Below are 12,658 nucleotides of genomic sequence, written 5' to 3' on the forward strand. Positions count from 1 at the left end.
TGTCCCTGCTCCTACACTGCTGGTCCCAGGAGCCATAGCCTGCCTGTCACCTGGCCTTTGCGCAGCCTCCTCAGGGCCGGGGTAGCTCACCCCTCTGGGTCTCTGCTCCATCTCGCAGCCGCCCACCTGTCCTCATCCACCAGTCAAGCTGTTGAAGGCAGGAGCAGAGCTTGCCTTGGCGCCTTCCCTGCAAGAGGCCCAGGAGGCAGCCCCGCCCTCCCCTCCGTCTCTGCACTGTCTCTGCACTGTTCCTCAGCTCGGCTACATTCCTAGCTGAGCAAAAGTGCCAGCCTGCAGCTGTGCAGGAAAGAGAGGTCCCAGCGGCCAACCTGGCCCTGCTGCTGTGACCAGGCCCCAGCGCTGCCAGGTCTGACCTGTGTGAGACCTGGCCAGGGCCCACTGTCTCTAGGAAGAATGCTGGGCTTCGTTCCTCGGCCCTGAGGACCCCGTGGTCCTGGCCCTGTCCCATCCTCCAGGGGGGCACTCTACACACGCACATGCGCTCTCTCACACACCCAGTGCACGCCTGTCTGGTCCACAGCTGGAGACCTGGACAGAGCCCATGATGTACTCATTGCTCTATGGAGTCCATTGCTCTATGGAGTCCGGCCTGCTGTCCTGGCCTGCTGTCCTGCCTGCCGTCTCCCCTTCCCTGTCTGGGCACTACTGGCTCCTCCCCTGGACTGTTGCCCAACGTGGCTGGAGAGGTAGCCGTTCTTTGGGAGGAAGGTGGGCTGTTGTCCTGGTCAGAGCTGGTGTTCTCTGGGGCCTGGAGCCACAAGGGCATGGGTTGCCCTTCGGTGGGGGCATTGAGGTGACGGTCAGGGTTTTACAGGACTCCTGTGGGGCTGAGGGCGCAGGACCCCAGCCCCGTGGTGCCAGCTGAATTTAGAACCACCTCTGCTGCCTCTCCAGGCCGGGCTTGGCTTCTGGGTGGCGCGGGGACAAAGTTTAGCTGGCGGTGGAGTCACCACTGCCCTCGGCACCCATTGCTGGAGTTCCGGGCCAGGGGGCGGGGCCGGGAGGAGCTGGGCTGTCCTGCGGCTGCGGACACATCCCCCACTCCAGCCGCGTCACGAGGCCGGCAGACCCGCTCCGCCCGTTCTAGTTGCCGGGGAACGCCGCGTTCCCAGGGTATCCCCACCCTCGGGGCCCCTGGTGCGCGGTGCTGGCCATTGGGGAGCACCGTGTCACGTGACCGGGCGGGGCGGGGCGGGGAGGTCAGAGTCCCGGTGTCGGGCGACATGGCTGCAGAGCAGGACCCCGAGGGGCGCGCAGCGGCGCGGCCGCTGCTCACCGACCTCTACCAGGCCACCATGGCGCTGGGCTACTGGCGCGCGGGCCGGGCGCGCGAGCCCGCCGAGTTCGAGCTCTTCTTCCGCCGCTGCCCGTTCGGCGGCGCCTTCGCCCTGGCCGCGGGGCTGCGCGACTGCTTGCGCTTCCTGCACGCCTTCCGCCTGCAAGATGCAGGTACCCCCGTGGGCCGTCCTCCCCGCCTGGAGTCCCACCACCCAGGCAGGACCCTCCTGCCCAAGTCCCCTTCTCGCGCCCCGACGAGGCCCATTCGGCGGGATAAGACGTCTCCGCCACGCGCTCCCCACTGCCGCACGCTCGCCCCAGCCCACGCGGGCCTCTGTCGCCCACAGACGTGCAGTTCCTGGCCTCGGTGCTGCCGCCAGATACTGACCCCGCGTTCTTCGAGCATCTCCGGAGTCTCGACTGCTCCGGGGTGACGGTGCGGGCCCTGCCCGAGGGCTCCCTCGCTTTACCCGGCGTGAGTGCGGGCTGAACGGGACGGAGGGGTGGGCCTGAGCGGGGCCGGGCGGCGCCCCGCTGACATCCTCCTCGCAGGTGCCATTGCTGCAAGTGTCTGGGCCGCTCCTGGTGGTGCAGCTGCTGGAGACGCCGCTCCTCTGCCTGGTCAGCTATGCCAGGTGGGACTGACCCGCCCGGGGCGCCACCGAGCTCAGACTTCCAGGGGACCCGCCCTTGCGAATGTGGGCGTGGCTCCGAACTGTGTGGGTGGGACGCAGGGTCTCCAAGAGAGGTCGGGCTCTGGTGGCCTCCTGACCCTAACCCAGGGTCCCCTGCTCCCCACAGCCTGATAGCCACCAATGCGGCGCGGCTTCGCCTGATAGCCGGGCCAGAGAAGCGGCTGCTGGAGATGGGGCTGCGGCGCGCTCAGGGCCCCAACGGGGGTCTAACAGCCTCTACCTACAGCTATCTAGGCGGTGAGGGTCACGGGAGGGAATTAAGGGTGGGGGGAGGAGACTTGCTGCAGGGCCCCTTGCCCACCGCCTGAAGCCCCCCAACCCTGCCTGGTGCCCTGGTCTAGGCTTTGATGCCAGCAGCAACGTGCTGGCAGGACAGCTGCGTGGTGTCCCAGTGGCAGGAACCCTGGCGCATTCCTTCGTCACTTCCTTTTCAGGCACTGAGGTGCCTCCTGACCCGGTGAGTAACCCTCTCCTTGGCTGCACTTAAAGCCAGCCCTTGCCTGGGGGAGGGGACCCAGTTGCTGCCTGCACAAAGGCAGATGCCATACCTAGCCCACCAGCAGCTCTGGGAAGCTGGCTGGCTGCTGGCAGCACCCCTGCTCAGATCTTAAACCCTGGGGGAAGCAGGCCCCACGCTGCACTCTGTGTCCCCCATCCTTCACCGACCCCTCTCCCTAGATGTTGGCTCCAGCTGCTGGTCCAGGCCCCAGGGTGAACCTGGTCACTTGTGTGGAGGCATGGCTGGAGCGCGTGTGTGCCCACCTGGGGCTGGGGGTGCAAGAGCCGCACCCTGGTGAGCGGGCAGCCTTTGTGGCCTATGCCTTGGCCTTTCCCCAGGCCTTCCAGGGCCTGCTGGACACCTACAGTGTACGGAGGTGAGGCCCAGGCAGCCCCCTGGGGGAGGTGGGTGCGCAGCGGAGCAGCAGCAGCCCCCCCATACCCTTGTCCCTGCCCGCAGGAGTGGTCTTCCCAACTTCCTTGCAGTAGCCCTGGCCCTGGGTGAGCTGGGCTACCGGGCCGTAGGCGTGAGGCTGGACAGCGGTGACCTGCTCCGGCAGGCCCAGGAGATCCGTGCGCACCTCAGGACCTCTGCAGCCCGGTGAGTCCCTGGGAGGGGCCGGGCCTGCTGAGAGACTCCCCGTGGGGCAGAGCGAGGGAAGGGCCGTGCCCTTCCCACAGTGAAGAGCTGTGAGAGCCTACCTCAGTGGAGGCAGTGTGGCCCTGGGGGGGATGCCACAGCCAGGTGGCTGGGGCAGAGTCTTCCGGGAGCTGGGGGTGGGGATGCGTGGCTGCGGAGGGAGGGAGTCCAGGTGAATTAGAAACTTCTGAGGGGCTGCCCCTTCCTCCCATTACAGGTTCCAGGTGCCCTGGCTGGAGTCGGTCCCCATCGCTGTCAGCAACAACATTGACGAGGGAGAGCTGGCCCGACTGGCCCAGGAGGTGAGGTGGGGTAGGGGTGGGGTGGGGTGGGGCAGAGGCGGGACGTGGGCGGGGTGGGGCGGGCTCAGCGGCGGGGTGGCTGGAAGGGCCCCTGCTGGGCGAGCTCAGTGACCCCTCCCCTCCTATCCTCCAGGGCAGTGAGGTGAACATCATTGGCATTGGCACCAGCGTGGTCACCTGCCCTCGCCAGCCTTCCCTGGGTTGCGTCTACAAGGTGGAGACAGAGTCTGGGGCTCAGTGGGTTTGGGCCAGGGGCATCATGGGCTGCAGTAGAAGGGTCCAACTCTCCCAACACCTCGTCCCCACAGCTGGTGTCTGTGGGAGGCCAGCCACGCATGAAGCTGACAGAGGACCCTGACAAGCAGACATTGCCTGGGAGCAAGGCCGCCTTTCGGCTCCTGGGCTCTGATGGTGAGGCCCTCCCACCCCGCTGGCACCCCTCAAGTCCCCAGGCCCCTACACTATTCTTGGTGTCCCTCCCTCCCACACATACACAGGGTCCCTGCTGTTGGACCTGCTGCAGTTGGCAGAGGAGCCCCCACCCCAGGCTGGCCAGGAACTGAGAGTCTGGCCACGAGGGGCCCAGGCGTCCCGTACCGTGAGGCCAGCCCACGTGGAGCCGCTGCTGCGACTCTGGGTCCAGGAGGGACAGGTGACCACCCCACGCACCCCCTTCATCTGCACCTACAACCCAAATCAACCCCTGACCTGTGACCTTTTGCCAACCCGTTCCTTCTCTCCCCCCCCCAGCTGTGTGAGCCCCTCCCATCTCTGGCTGAATCTAGAGCATTTGCCCAGCTGTCGCTGAGCCTTCTCAGCCCCGCACACAGGAGGCTGGAGCAGCCTGAGCTGTACCAGGTGGGTGGAGGAAGTGGCACCAGCCCTGTGTGCCGCCCACTCCTACTGCCACCCATTGTCCTTGTCTCTGCTCCCGCAGGTGGCGCTGTCTGAGAAGCTGCAGGCCCTGGTGGCCAGACTGAGTGCTGGAGGCCCTCAGTGAGAGCCCCATGGTGGGGCTGCCTGAAATTAACACGAGTCACTCACTGTCCCCCACAACTTGTCGTGTGTCATTTCTTCACCTAGCCTGCTACTCACCAGCCCCCAGAGCCTTCAGGTGGGCTGGAGTTGGGAATCAGAGTGAGGGCTCATGCTTTCAGGAAGGGCCAGGCCTAGTCTGGGTGAGGAGACAGCTCTGTGCTGAGGCCTGAGGGTGGTTGGGAGCTAGGCCAAGGCCGGAGCTGTGCCAGCTCGCGGAGCTGGACCTCAAGAGCAGATCTGAGGCTGGAGAGGGCAGGGCTGTGGGGACGGGGTGGACTTCGGTATCCAGCCCGCAGGTGTGGATACCGCGGGAGGCCTCTCTCTGCTGGAGGCTCAAGCAGGAGCCATGGGGTGGGGATGAGGTGCAAGAAAGAGGGGCTCGGGGCTTCCTGTGTCCAAGGGTGGCTCCCACACCTGCCAAGGGCACTGCCCTGGGCTCAGGGTCAATGGGACACCTCAAGCTTCCCAAGCCAAGGAAAAACCCAGGTGTCCCCTCCTGCTGCCAGCAGCCCTGCACAGCTCTGCCTTGGGGACCCTGCACTCCATCCGTCTGGCTCTCTCCAGACCCGGGCATCTGTCATGGGCAGCCCCACCTGGGCCTTGGGGACCCAGTTCCTGTCCTAAGAGGCCTCGGAATGGAGAGGAGGGTCAGGGGCCTACACTAGAGTCGCCGAAGAAGTTGCCCCGTGGTCCTGGGCTGGCTGTGACTGCAGGCAAGCTAGTCGGGTCTCCACCAGCTTTGGCAACGTCAGCTCCAGAGGACCTGCCCAGGAGAGGTTCTAGACTGTGCAGGATACAGGACAGAGGGTGGGGCTTGGGCCTCTCCCATTTGGCAGCAGGAGGTGGCACAGGGACAGGAGCATGTGGGGGAGTGCTGGATGGCTGGGGCGCTTTCCGCAGCACTTCCTCCTGCCCAGGTATTTGGCCCAACTGGCTCTACTGGTTCCTTGGGTTCGGGCAGGCATTGCCTGCTCTGTTGCTGTGTTAGAGTGAGAGTGGGGATTTGGAGCAGAGGCCTAGTTAGGCCAGCCCTGAGGAGCATGAGGCGTGGAGACACACACACACACACACACACACACACACACACACCAAAACTGGGTCCCAGGTACTCACAGGTCACCACTTCTCAGCTGCATACTCACTTCCTAGGAGCCAGGACCCAGGAACCCTGTGGTCCAGCACTAGGGGGTGAGGGCACCTCAGAACTGTCTAGGACCTAGAGGGCCCACCCCAACAAGTCAACCGGCAAGAGGAGGCAGGTGCAGCTCCCCTCATTTGCTCCACCCCAGGGCTGCCAGAGCTCAGAGGTGGCGACAGCTCTCCCAGTCATGCCTGTCCCCAGGAAGTCTGGCTGGGTTGGAATGCAGAGGGGACAGCCCAGGTCCAGGTCCAGGCTGGACTGCTTTAGGGCTGAATCAGGCCAGGACTCAGCTCGGGGCTGGGCTCAGACGTCTGGACCCTGCTAGGGCCTCCTCAGGTTGTCCACACCTGCCCCAATGCCCCTGGCTCAGCCCCTGTTCAGTGGGGCTGGAGATCAGGGTCGAGGACCCTTCTTCCCCCGCCCCCTTGCAGACCCACCACCTCCTGGGAATCATGCCCCTCCCCCAGGGCCCTGGTGGGCAAAGCCAGCTCCCAGATACTCAGGCTTCAGGCTGGCTTCTCAGCACCAACAGTCAGGGCAGGAGGACCTCTCACTAGTCCTCAGTGGGCACCAGGGTTGGGGAAACCTCTGTGTGGCTCCCCGACTTGCCCCACCCACAGAGATCACACATAGGTCACCACACCTGTCCCTGGTCCCGCCCCCCCAGGGCCTGCTTCTAGGTCAGGCCTGGGCACAACTTCCTGGGAGGACCAGTGGCAGGTGCTGCAGGCTGGGTCCCCGCTGAGCAGCTCCCTGAGTGTGGCAGCCATGGCTGGGGGTGTGTGGTGCCGGGCCCGGGGAGCCCCTGTGGGGGCCCTAACCCTGACAGCTCTGGCTGAAGGGATCCGGGCCAGTCAGGGACAGCCCATGAGACCCCCTTCCAAGGGGCCTCAACCTGAACCTGTACCTGAACCTGAGGCAGAGCCTGGGCATGTAGCTGCCCAGGAGCCCTGCTCCCCGCCCCATGGGCAGGAGCCAGCCCCTGAGGGGCTCTCTCAGGTGAGTGGGAGGGAAGGGAGGCTGAGGGGACCAGCCTGGGGGGCAGGGGAGAGAGCTGGGGGAAGGCAGGGGGTCTCACCGTGCTGGGGAACAATAAGAAGGCAGGGGGACTTTGTCAGGAGCTGGCAGGGGGCCTCGGGAAGAGAGCTGAAAGCAGCAAGGGCCTTCACACACCCTACCCACCCTGCCCTAGGCCCTCCAGAGTTCCCAGAAGGAGGGGGCCTTGGCAGACCTGGCGTTGTACACAGCTGCCTGCCTGGAAGAGGCTGGCTTTGCTGGGACGCAGGACACAGCACTCTCCCTGTCCTCAGCCCTGGAGGCCCAGGGGGAGCGGCTAGAGGACCAGGTCAGCCCCCACCCACGTTCTGCCCCCGAGACTCCTGCCCCATCCCCTCCAAGGTTGGGGGGTTGGAACACGCTCCCTGACACTGACACACAGGCCTCTTTTGGGCTGCACCTGCCCAGTGGGGACACAGAGGGTAATGTTGGGGGTCAAGGAGGCCTGGCTGCTGACATCTGCCTCTCCACGCCAGGTGCATGCCCTAGTGCTGGGGCTGCTGGCACAGGTGCCCAGCCTGGCCGAGGGAAGGCCCCGGCGGGCAGCTTTGCGGGTGCTGAGTGCGCTGGCCCTGGAGCATGCACAGGACGTGGTGTGTGCGCTGCTGCCCTGCTCACTGCCCCTGGACCGGTAATCCTCCAGGGCTGCACCCCCACTGTCCCCACACTGCTGCCTTCCCCCTTCCCTCTTGGCATGGAGTCTGGCCATGGGGCGGATAGTGGAGCGGGCAGAACCTCCGAATTTCCTCCTCCACCCCGCCCCTCTCAGAGTCCTCGGTACTGGGTTACTGACTTGGGGCCTGCGTTCACTTTCCAGGTCACCCCTAAAGTCCAGCCTGGGGGTGTGCGAGCCAGGTGGCTTCTGGGACCCAAAGCCTTGGCTCTTTGGTTTGATTCACCCCAGGAGAAGTTGTCTGATTTTATTCTCTATGTGATTGTGTATAATGCCGGGTTTGTCACTGTCGCTGGCCTGAGAGTGTTCTGAGTGGACCGTGCTCTGTTGTGGTCTGCATAGATGGCACTTATTTTATTCCTCTGGGATTGGAGGTGATATGGGGGGAGGGGATATTTTACCTGTCGCTCCTCCCGCTGGAGTCCTAGTGGCCATCTCCACCCTGACCTGAGGTCCTGCAGGCCAGCACGGACCCTGCATCGGGCACCCTGTGCCCCCAGGGCGGCGGCCGAGCTGTGGCGCAGCCTGAGCCGGAACCAGCGCGTGAATGGGCAGGTGCTGGTGCAGTTGCTGTGGGCGCTAAAGGGTGCGGCTGGACCTGAGCTGGAGGCACTGGCGGTACGTGACAGCCAGCACTGCCAGGGGACTCCCCCTCACCGCTGGCCCAAGGGGGTGGGCAAATTGGGCCAGAGGCAGACTGGGCGGCAGGGTCTTGCCTGAGTCACACGCATCTGTACTGTCCCTCAAGTGCCTGAGGCTCTGTCCTCATCCTGTCTGCGGTGCGCCCGAGCCTGGGTGGGCCACTTGTTCCACAGGCCACTCGCGCCCTTGGGGAGATGCTGGCTGTGTCCGGCTGCGTGGGCGCTACACGGGGCTTCTACCCGCACCTCCTCCTCGAGCTGGTCACGAAGCTGCACGAGATGGCCAGGGGCACAGGCTCCCCTGACACCTCCAAGGTTTGGACCCCATCCCACCAAGGGCCACCGCACAGCCACGCCAGGTGAGGGTCTCACACTAGGGGAGGTGAGGGCTGGATCAGTGCCCTGTCCTCACTGCCCTCTCGCCCACTGCCCCCACCCCCAGCTGCACAGTGGAAGCCTTGAAGGCCTTGCTCACGGGGGATGGCAGCCGCATGGTGGTTACGTGCATGGAGCAGGCTGGGGGCTGGAGGAGGCTGGTGGGAGCCCACACCCACCTGGAGGGTGTCCTGCTGCTGGCCAGGTGTGGCGCAGGGGGTGGGGGAAGAGGCCAGGCATGAGGGTGGCCGGGTGCGGGCTTCTCCAGGGATGAGTCCGTAAGCAGAGGGAGAGCTGCCATTTCGCCCCAACCCAGTGCCATGGTGGCCCATGCGGACCACCACCTGCGAGGCCTGTTCGCTGACTTGCTGCCCAGGCTACGCAGCGCCGACGACACGCAGCGCCTCACGGCTATAGCCTTCTTCACCGGGGTGAGCCCCTTTCCCGGATGGGTGATGAGGGGTGACCGTGGACCTGGCCCGTAAGCTGCACCACCAGCATCGGGACCGTGAGAGTCCTGACCGCGTGGCCCCCGCCCAGCTGTTGCAGAGCTGGCCCACCGCGCGGCTCCTGCGGGAGGAGGTGATTCTGGAGCGACTCCGCGCCTGGCAGGGCGACCCCGAGCCCACCGTGCGCTGGCTAGGCTTGCTTGGCCTCGGCCACCTCGCGCTGAACCGCCGGAAGGTGAGGAGCTGGGAGGGGCAGGACGGGACAGGGGTGCGAGCGGCTGCCCAAGATCCCTGCCTCCGCAGGTGCGGCACGTGAGCGCGCTGCTGCCCGCTCTCCTGGGCGCGCTGGGCGAACACGACGCGCGGCTTGTGGGCGCCGCGCTGGGCGCGCTGAGGAGGCTCCTGCTGCGGCCGCGGGCGCCCGTGCGGCTTCTGAGCACAGAACTGGGGCCACGCCTCCCGCCACTGCTGGACGACGTGAGCACTGCCCCGCCGCTCCAGGCCCCGCCCCACCAGGCCCCGCCCCGCCAGGACACGCCCTCAGGGACACGCCCCCAACCGGACACGCCCTCCAGGCCCCGCCCCTCTCCCCAGGCTCCCCCACCGGGTCCCGCTCCTGCCCCCAGATTGCGTCGCCAGGCAGCTTCCCTCCTGAGAGCCTCTCCCTCCTGACTCCCCCTGACTGCATCCTCGCACGCAGGCTCGGGACCCGGTCCGCGCCTCTGCAGTGGGGCTCCTCGGGACCCTGGTGCGGCGGGGTCGGGGCGGGCTCCGGGTGGGGCTTCGAGGCCCCCTGCGGAAGCTGGTGCTGAAGAGTCTCGTGCCGCTGTTGTTGTGCCTGCATGACCCCAGCCTGGACGCTGCTGAGGTCAGCTGCCCCCGAGACTGTCCCACCGCTGTCCCCACCCAACCCCACCTAGCCCACGGGGCTGTGTCTCCGAAGATGGCCCGTCAGGGATTTGCGCAAGGGTCCCGGGTGCAGGCGTCATGGGCTCCCAGGTTCCTGGCCCTGGGCTTCTCCACCCCTCATCTTGGCCACACCCAGGCCACCTCTGCCACTTTCTGAACCCGTAACCCTGCTCCCTTCCGGTGTTCCAGAGCTCAGAGTGGACCCTGGCTCGCTGTGACCATGCCCTGCAATGGGGTCTGCTGGAGGAGATGGTCACTGTGGCCCACTATGACAGCCCTGAGGCCCTAGGTCGCATCTGCCACCGCATGGTCAGAAGGGGAGCAGTGACAGTGAGGGGGTGTGGTGAGCTGCCCACTTGGTCCAGTGTACACAGGGACCACTGCCCTCAAACTGAGTCTCCTCACCTTCCCAGCCAAGGTGGTAGCAGGTCTAAGACCTCGGGCCCTGACCCCTTGCTCTGGGGGCTCCCCAGGGGACCTCAGCCCCTGGGCTCAGCTCTGCCACCTCCTCTCCATGTGGGGTTGGCTCTCCTGTCCTGCCATGAGCCCTTCTGTCTGCCCTCAGGTTCACTGGTACCCGAGCCACGTGCCCAGATTCCTGAGCCAGACCCAGGGCTACCTGCGGAGCCCACAGGACCACCTGCGCCGGGCAGCTACTGTGCTCATAGGTGAGGCAGTCCAGGTGTCTCACTCTCTCTCCTACCCAGAGCTCTGGGAGCTGGGGGCGTGGCGCCAGCACTCACGGGTTTGCCTTGGTCCAGGCTTCTTTGTCCATCACACCAGCCCCAGCCATGTCAACCAGGACCTGCTGGACTCCCTGTTCCAAGGTGAGGACCAGCGTCGCCAGGGCATGGGGTCCTGGACAGTGCAAGAGTGGAGTGGATGGGAATGGATGGGTGGAGGGCCAGGAGTTCTGGGGCGCTTGGCAGTCCTGAGCCCTTGCGCCCTGCCTGAGCTGCCCTGTCCCCGTAGACCTGGGGCAGCTGCAGAGCGATCCCGAGTCGGCTGTGGTCGCCGCTGCGCAAGTATCTTCCCAGCAGGTGGCGCTGCTGGCCCGCGCTCAGGGCCCTCGGCAGCGCCTGCGCTTTCCCCGCCTCCGCCTGCGCCGAGCCCGCGCGGCCCGGCCCCCGCCAGTCTACCCCGACAGCCCCTTCCGGCGCCGGAGCGTCACAGGCCGCTGGGGCTCCTCCACGCCGGGTTGAGCTTCGCCCAGCGCCCCCATCCTGGTGGGGCTGGGGGTCTGAGTCGGGGACCCCTCTGCTCTGTGGCCAGTCCTGGCACACTGCACTTGAGGGGCACCCAGGCCTAGTGCCCCCTCGAGCCACCGCAAGGCCTGGTGCACACAAAGACTCCTCCAGGAGCTCACCACCGTGATGGCACGTGCCCTAGAGGGACAGCAGTGTTTCTGTCAGCACCATTTCACCCTCAGCCCCTTGCCTCTTGCACCCATTGGTCCATCTGTCCCCCCCAGACCTGTTGCTCTCCCAAGCCGCGGTCTGGTGAGGAACACTGAAGCTGGCACAGCCCTGGGAGCTGCTGCTCTGATAGCCTGCCTGCTTCTTGGGCCTCTGCCCCTGCCTTCCCCTGGCTCCCTGCCTGTCTGGCCCCCGCTGGTCACCCAGCAGCTCTACACCGCCCACCAGGTGCCCCACTCCTTGCCAGCCCATGTCCTGGCCCAGGTTCTGTCTGCTCAAAAGACATTGACCTGTTCCCCTGTCCACACCTGCTACCCTCCCCCCCCAGCCTGGCACTATTTTCAGACGCCCCCACTCCTGCTTATTGTGTCAGATCCCACCTGAGCCTTCTCCACAAGGCAACCCCTGACCTCTCACTCCACTGGACACCACCGGCCTGGGATTAGGTGTGGGGTGCCGCCATCTGCACCCCTACCACTGCCTTCACGCCAGGGTTGGGAAGGAGGCGTGACTGGACATACAGGGAAGAAGGCCCTGCAGATGTCACCCAAGCTGTGACCAGGCCCCTCTGGGCCCTCGCCCCAGCAGGTTCCGCCACCAGAATGCCCATCCTGGAAAGCCCTTCTCCCCTGAGCTGCCGCCTCACAGAGGCTTTGACTCTGAAGGCTGGGCTCTGTCCCTCCAGACTGGGGACACCTCGAGGGCAGGCCTGGGGTCCTGCCAGCCCCCTATGGAAAGTATCTGAATAAAGACCCATGGATCAAATGGGTCTGGCATTTGTCTGGGGTGTGGGTCATGGCCAAGAATGTGGTTCTGATGGGCGGTGCCTGGTACAAGATCGAGCTCAGCTGGGATTGTGGGTAAGGCAGTGTGTGGGCAGGAGGAAGGGGTTAGAGTCAGGCAGGTTCAGGGTGCAGGCGTGTGGCCAAGTCAGATAGGGTTTATGAGTCAAGGAGGTGGTGGGGCCTCATAGGTCATCCCAGGGCAGGGTAGGGTCAGGCCAAGGGCACGGTCTGTGAGGAGCCAGACTCATGGCTTAGCAGTTCGGATCCTACAAAGCAGATATCAGACAGATTACACTACGTGAAAGGCATCGGGTATGCTAGGCAAGCCAGGAGGCCCTCAAGCTCCCATGAAGGAGACAGAGAGGGAAGGGAAGGAGGTAGTGGGCTCATCCTGGACACCTGTGCTGGCTTTGGGGCTTCTCAAGACAGTCCCCCGTCAGGGAGCCTGCAGATCTCAGGACTGGGGCCCCCCTGCAGGGCTGGGTTTCCATCCTGCTGTCAGGGTCTGTGAGGAGCCTGGGGCTGGGCGCACAGCAGGAGCGTCCTGGGACCCCTCAGTGGCCGCCCCCACTCCTTGTGGTCTAGGAGCCAGCCCCGGGGGGAGCGTCCATGCCCACTTGTCCCACCAAACACGCTTGTCCTCACCGCAGAGAACAGCTGGACAGGCCAACGGCAAGCCCTCGGTGGTACATGAATCACGGGGTCAGGCAGCCAGCACCCCGCCCCTTCCCACCCCACTTCC

At 65.6% G+C, this 12,658-nt stretch overlaps 2 protein-coding genes across 4 annotated transcripts; both read left to right on the forward strand.

Annotated features, from left to right (window-relative positions):
* Window positions 1-431: 431 nt before the first annotated feature.
* NAPRT (nicotinate phosphoribosyltransferase) lies at window positions 432-4,528 on the forward strand. 3 transcript variants are annotated; one of them, XM_081070719.1, is made up of 13 exons: window positions 432-729; window positions 1,647-1,774; window positions 1,852-1,934; window positions 2,101-2,231; window positions 2,336-2,451; window positions 2,673-2,869; window positions 2,953-3,093; window positions 3,350-3,434; window positions 3,568-3,648; window positions 3,743-3,845; window positions 3,932-4,086; window positions 4,185-4,292; window positions 4,372-4,528. In XM_081070719.1, exons 1-13 carry the CDS (start codon window positions 582-584, stop codon window positions 4,432-4,434), a joined length of 1,539 nt encoding a protein of 512 aa, XP_080926845.1. In that variant the 5' UTR covers window positions 432-581; the 3' UTR covers window positions 4,435-4,528. The 3 variants fall into 3 exon arrangements, with proteins under 3 accessions (XP_080926845.1, XP_080926846.1, XP_080926844.1); XM_081070720.1 differs by having other exon boundaries at window positions 597-707; XM_081070718.1 differs by lacking the exon at window positions 432-729 and adding an exon at window positions 1,108-1,470.
* Window positions 4,529-6,381: 1,853 nt separating this feature from the next.
* On the forward strand, window positions 6,382-11,893 carry MROH6 (maestro heat like repeat family member 6; the record flags this gene model as incomplete). The annotated part of the gene is made up of 14 exons (XM_081070879.1): window positions 6,382-6,612; window positions 6,806-6,958; window positions 7,146-7,300; window positions 7,843-7,960; window positions 8,158-8,342; window positions 8,426-8,563; window positions 8,675-8,789; window positions 8,899-9,042; window positions 9,111-9,284; window positions 9,508-9,675; window positions 9,906-10,025; window positions 10,282-10,384; window positions 10,478-10,543; window positions 10,689-11,893. The coding sequence occupies 14 exons, from the start codon at window positions 6,382-6,384 to the stop codon at window positions 10,916-10,918; spliced, it is 2,100 nt and encodes a 699-aa protein (XP_080927005.1). The 3' UTR covers window positions 10,919-11,893.
* Between the last annotated feature and the right edge of the window lie 765 nt (window positions 11,894-12,658).

Source organism: Rhinolophus hipposideros (genome assembly GCF_964194185.1).
Source record: "Rhinolophus hipposideros genome assembly, chromosome: 13".
In the NCBI taxonomy this organism is placed as follows: domain Eukaryota; kingdom Metazoa; phylum Chordata; class Mammalia; order Chiroptera; family Rhinolophidae; genus Rhinolophus; species Rhinolophus hipposideros.

Bases quoted from the DNA above. Each gene is read 5' to 3' on its own strand.
- NAPRT (XM_081070718.1), top strand. From the start codon at position 1,245: ATGGCTGCAGAGCAGGACCCCGAGGGGCGCGCAGCGGCGCGGCCGCTG. The intron at 1,935-2,100 runs GTGGGACTGACC...TGCTCCCCACAG, and splicing joins TGCCTGGTCAGCTATGCCAG to CCTGATAGCCACCAATGCGG. The intron at 3,094-3,349 runs GTGAGTCCCTGG...CTCCCATTACAG, and splicing joins CTCAGGACCTCTGCAGCCCG to GTTCCAGGTGCCCTGGCTGG.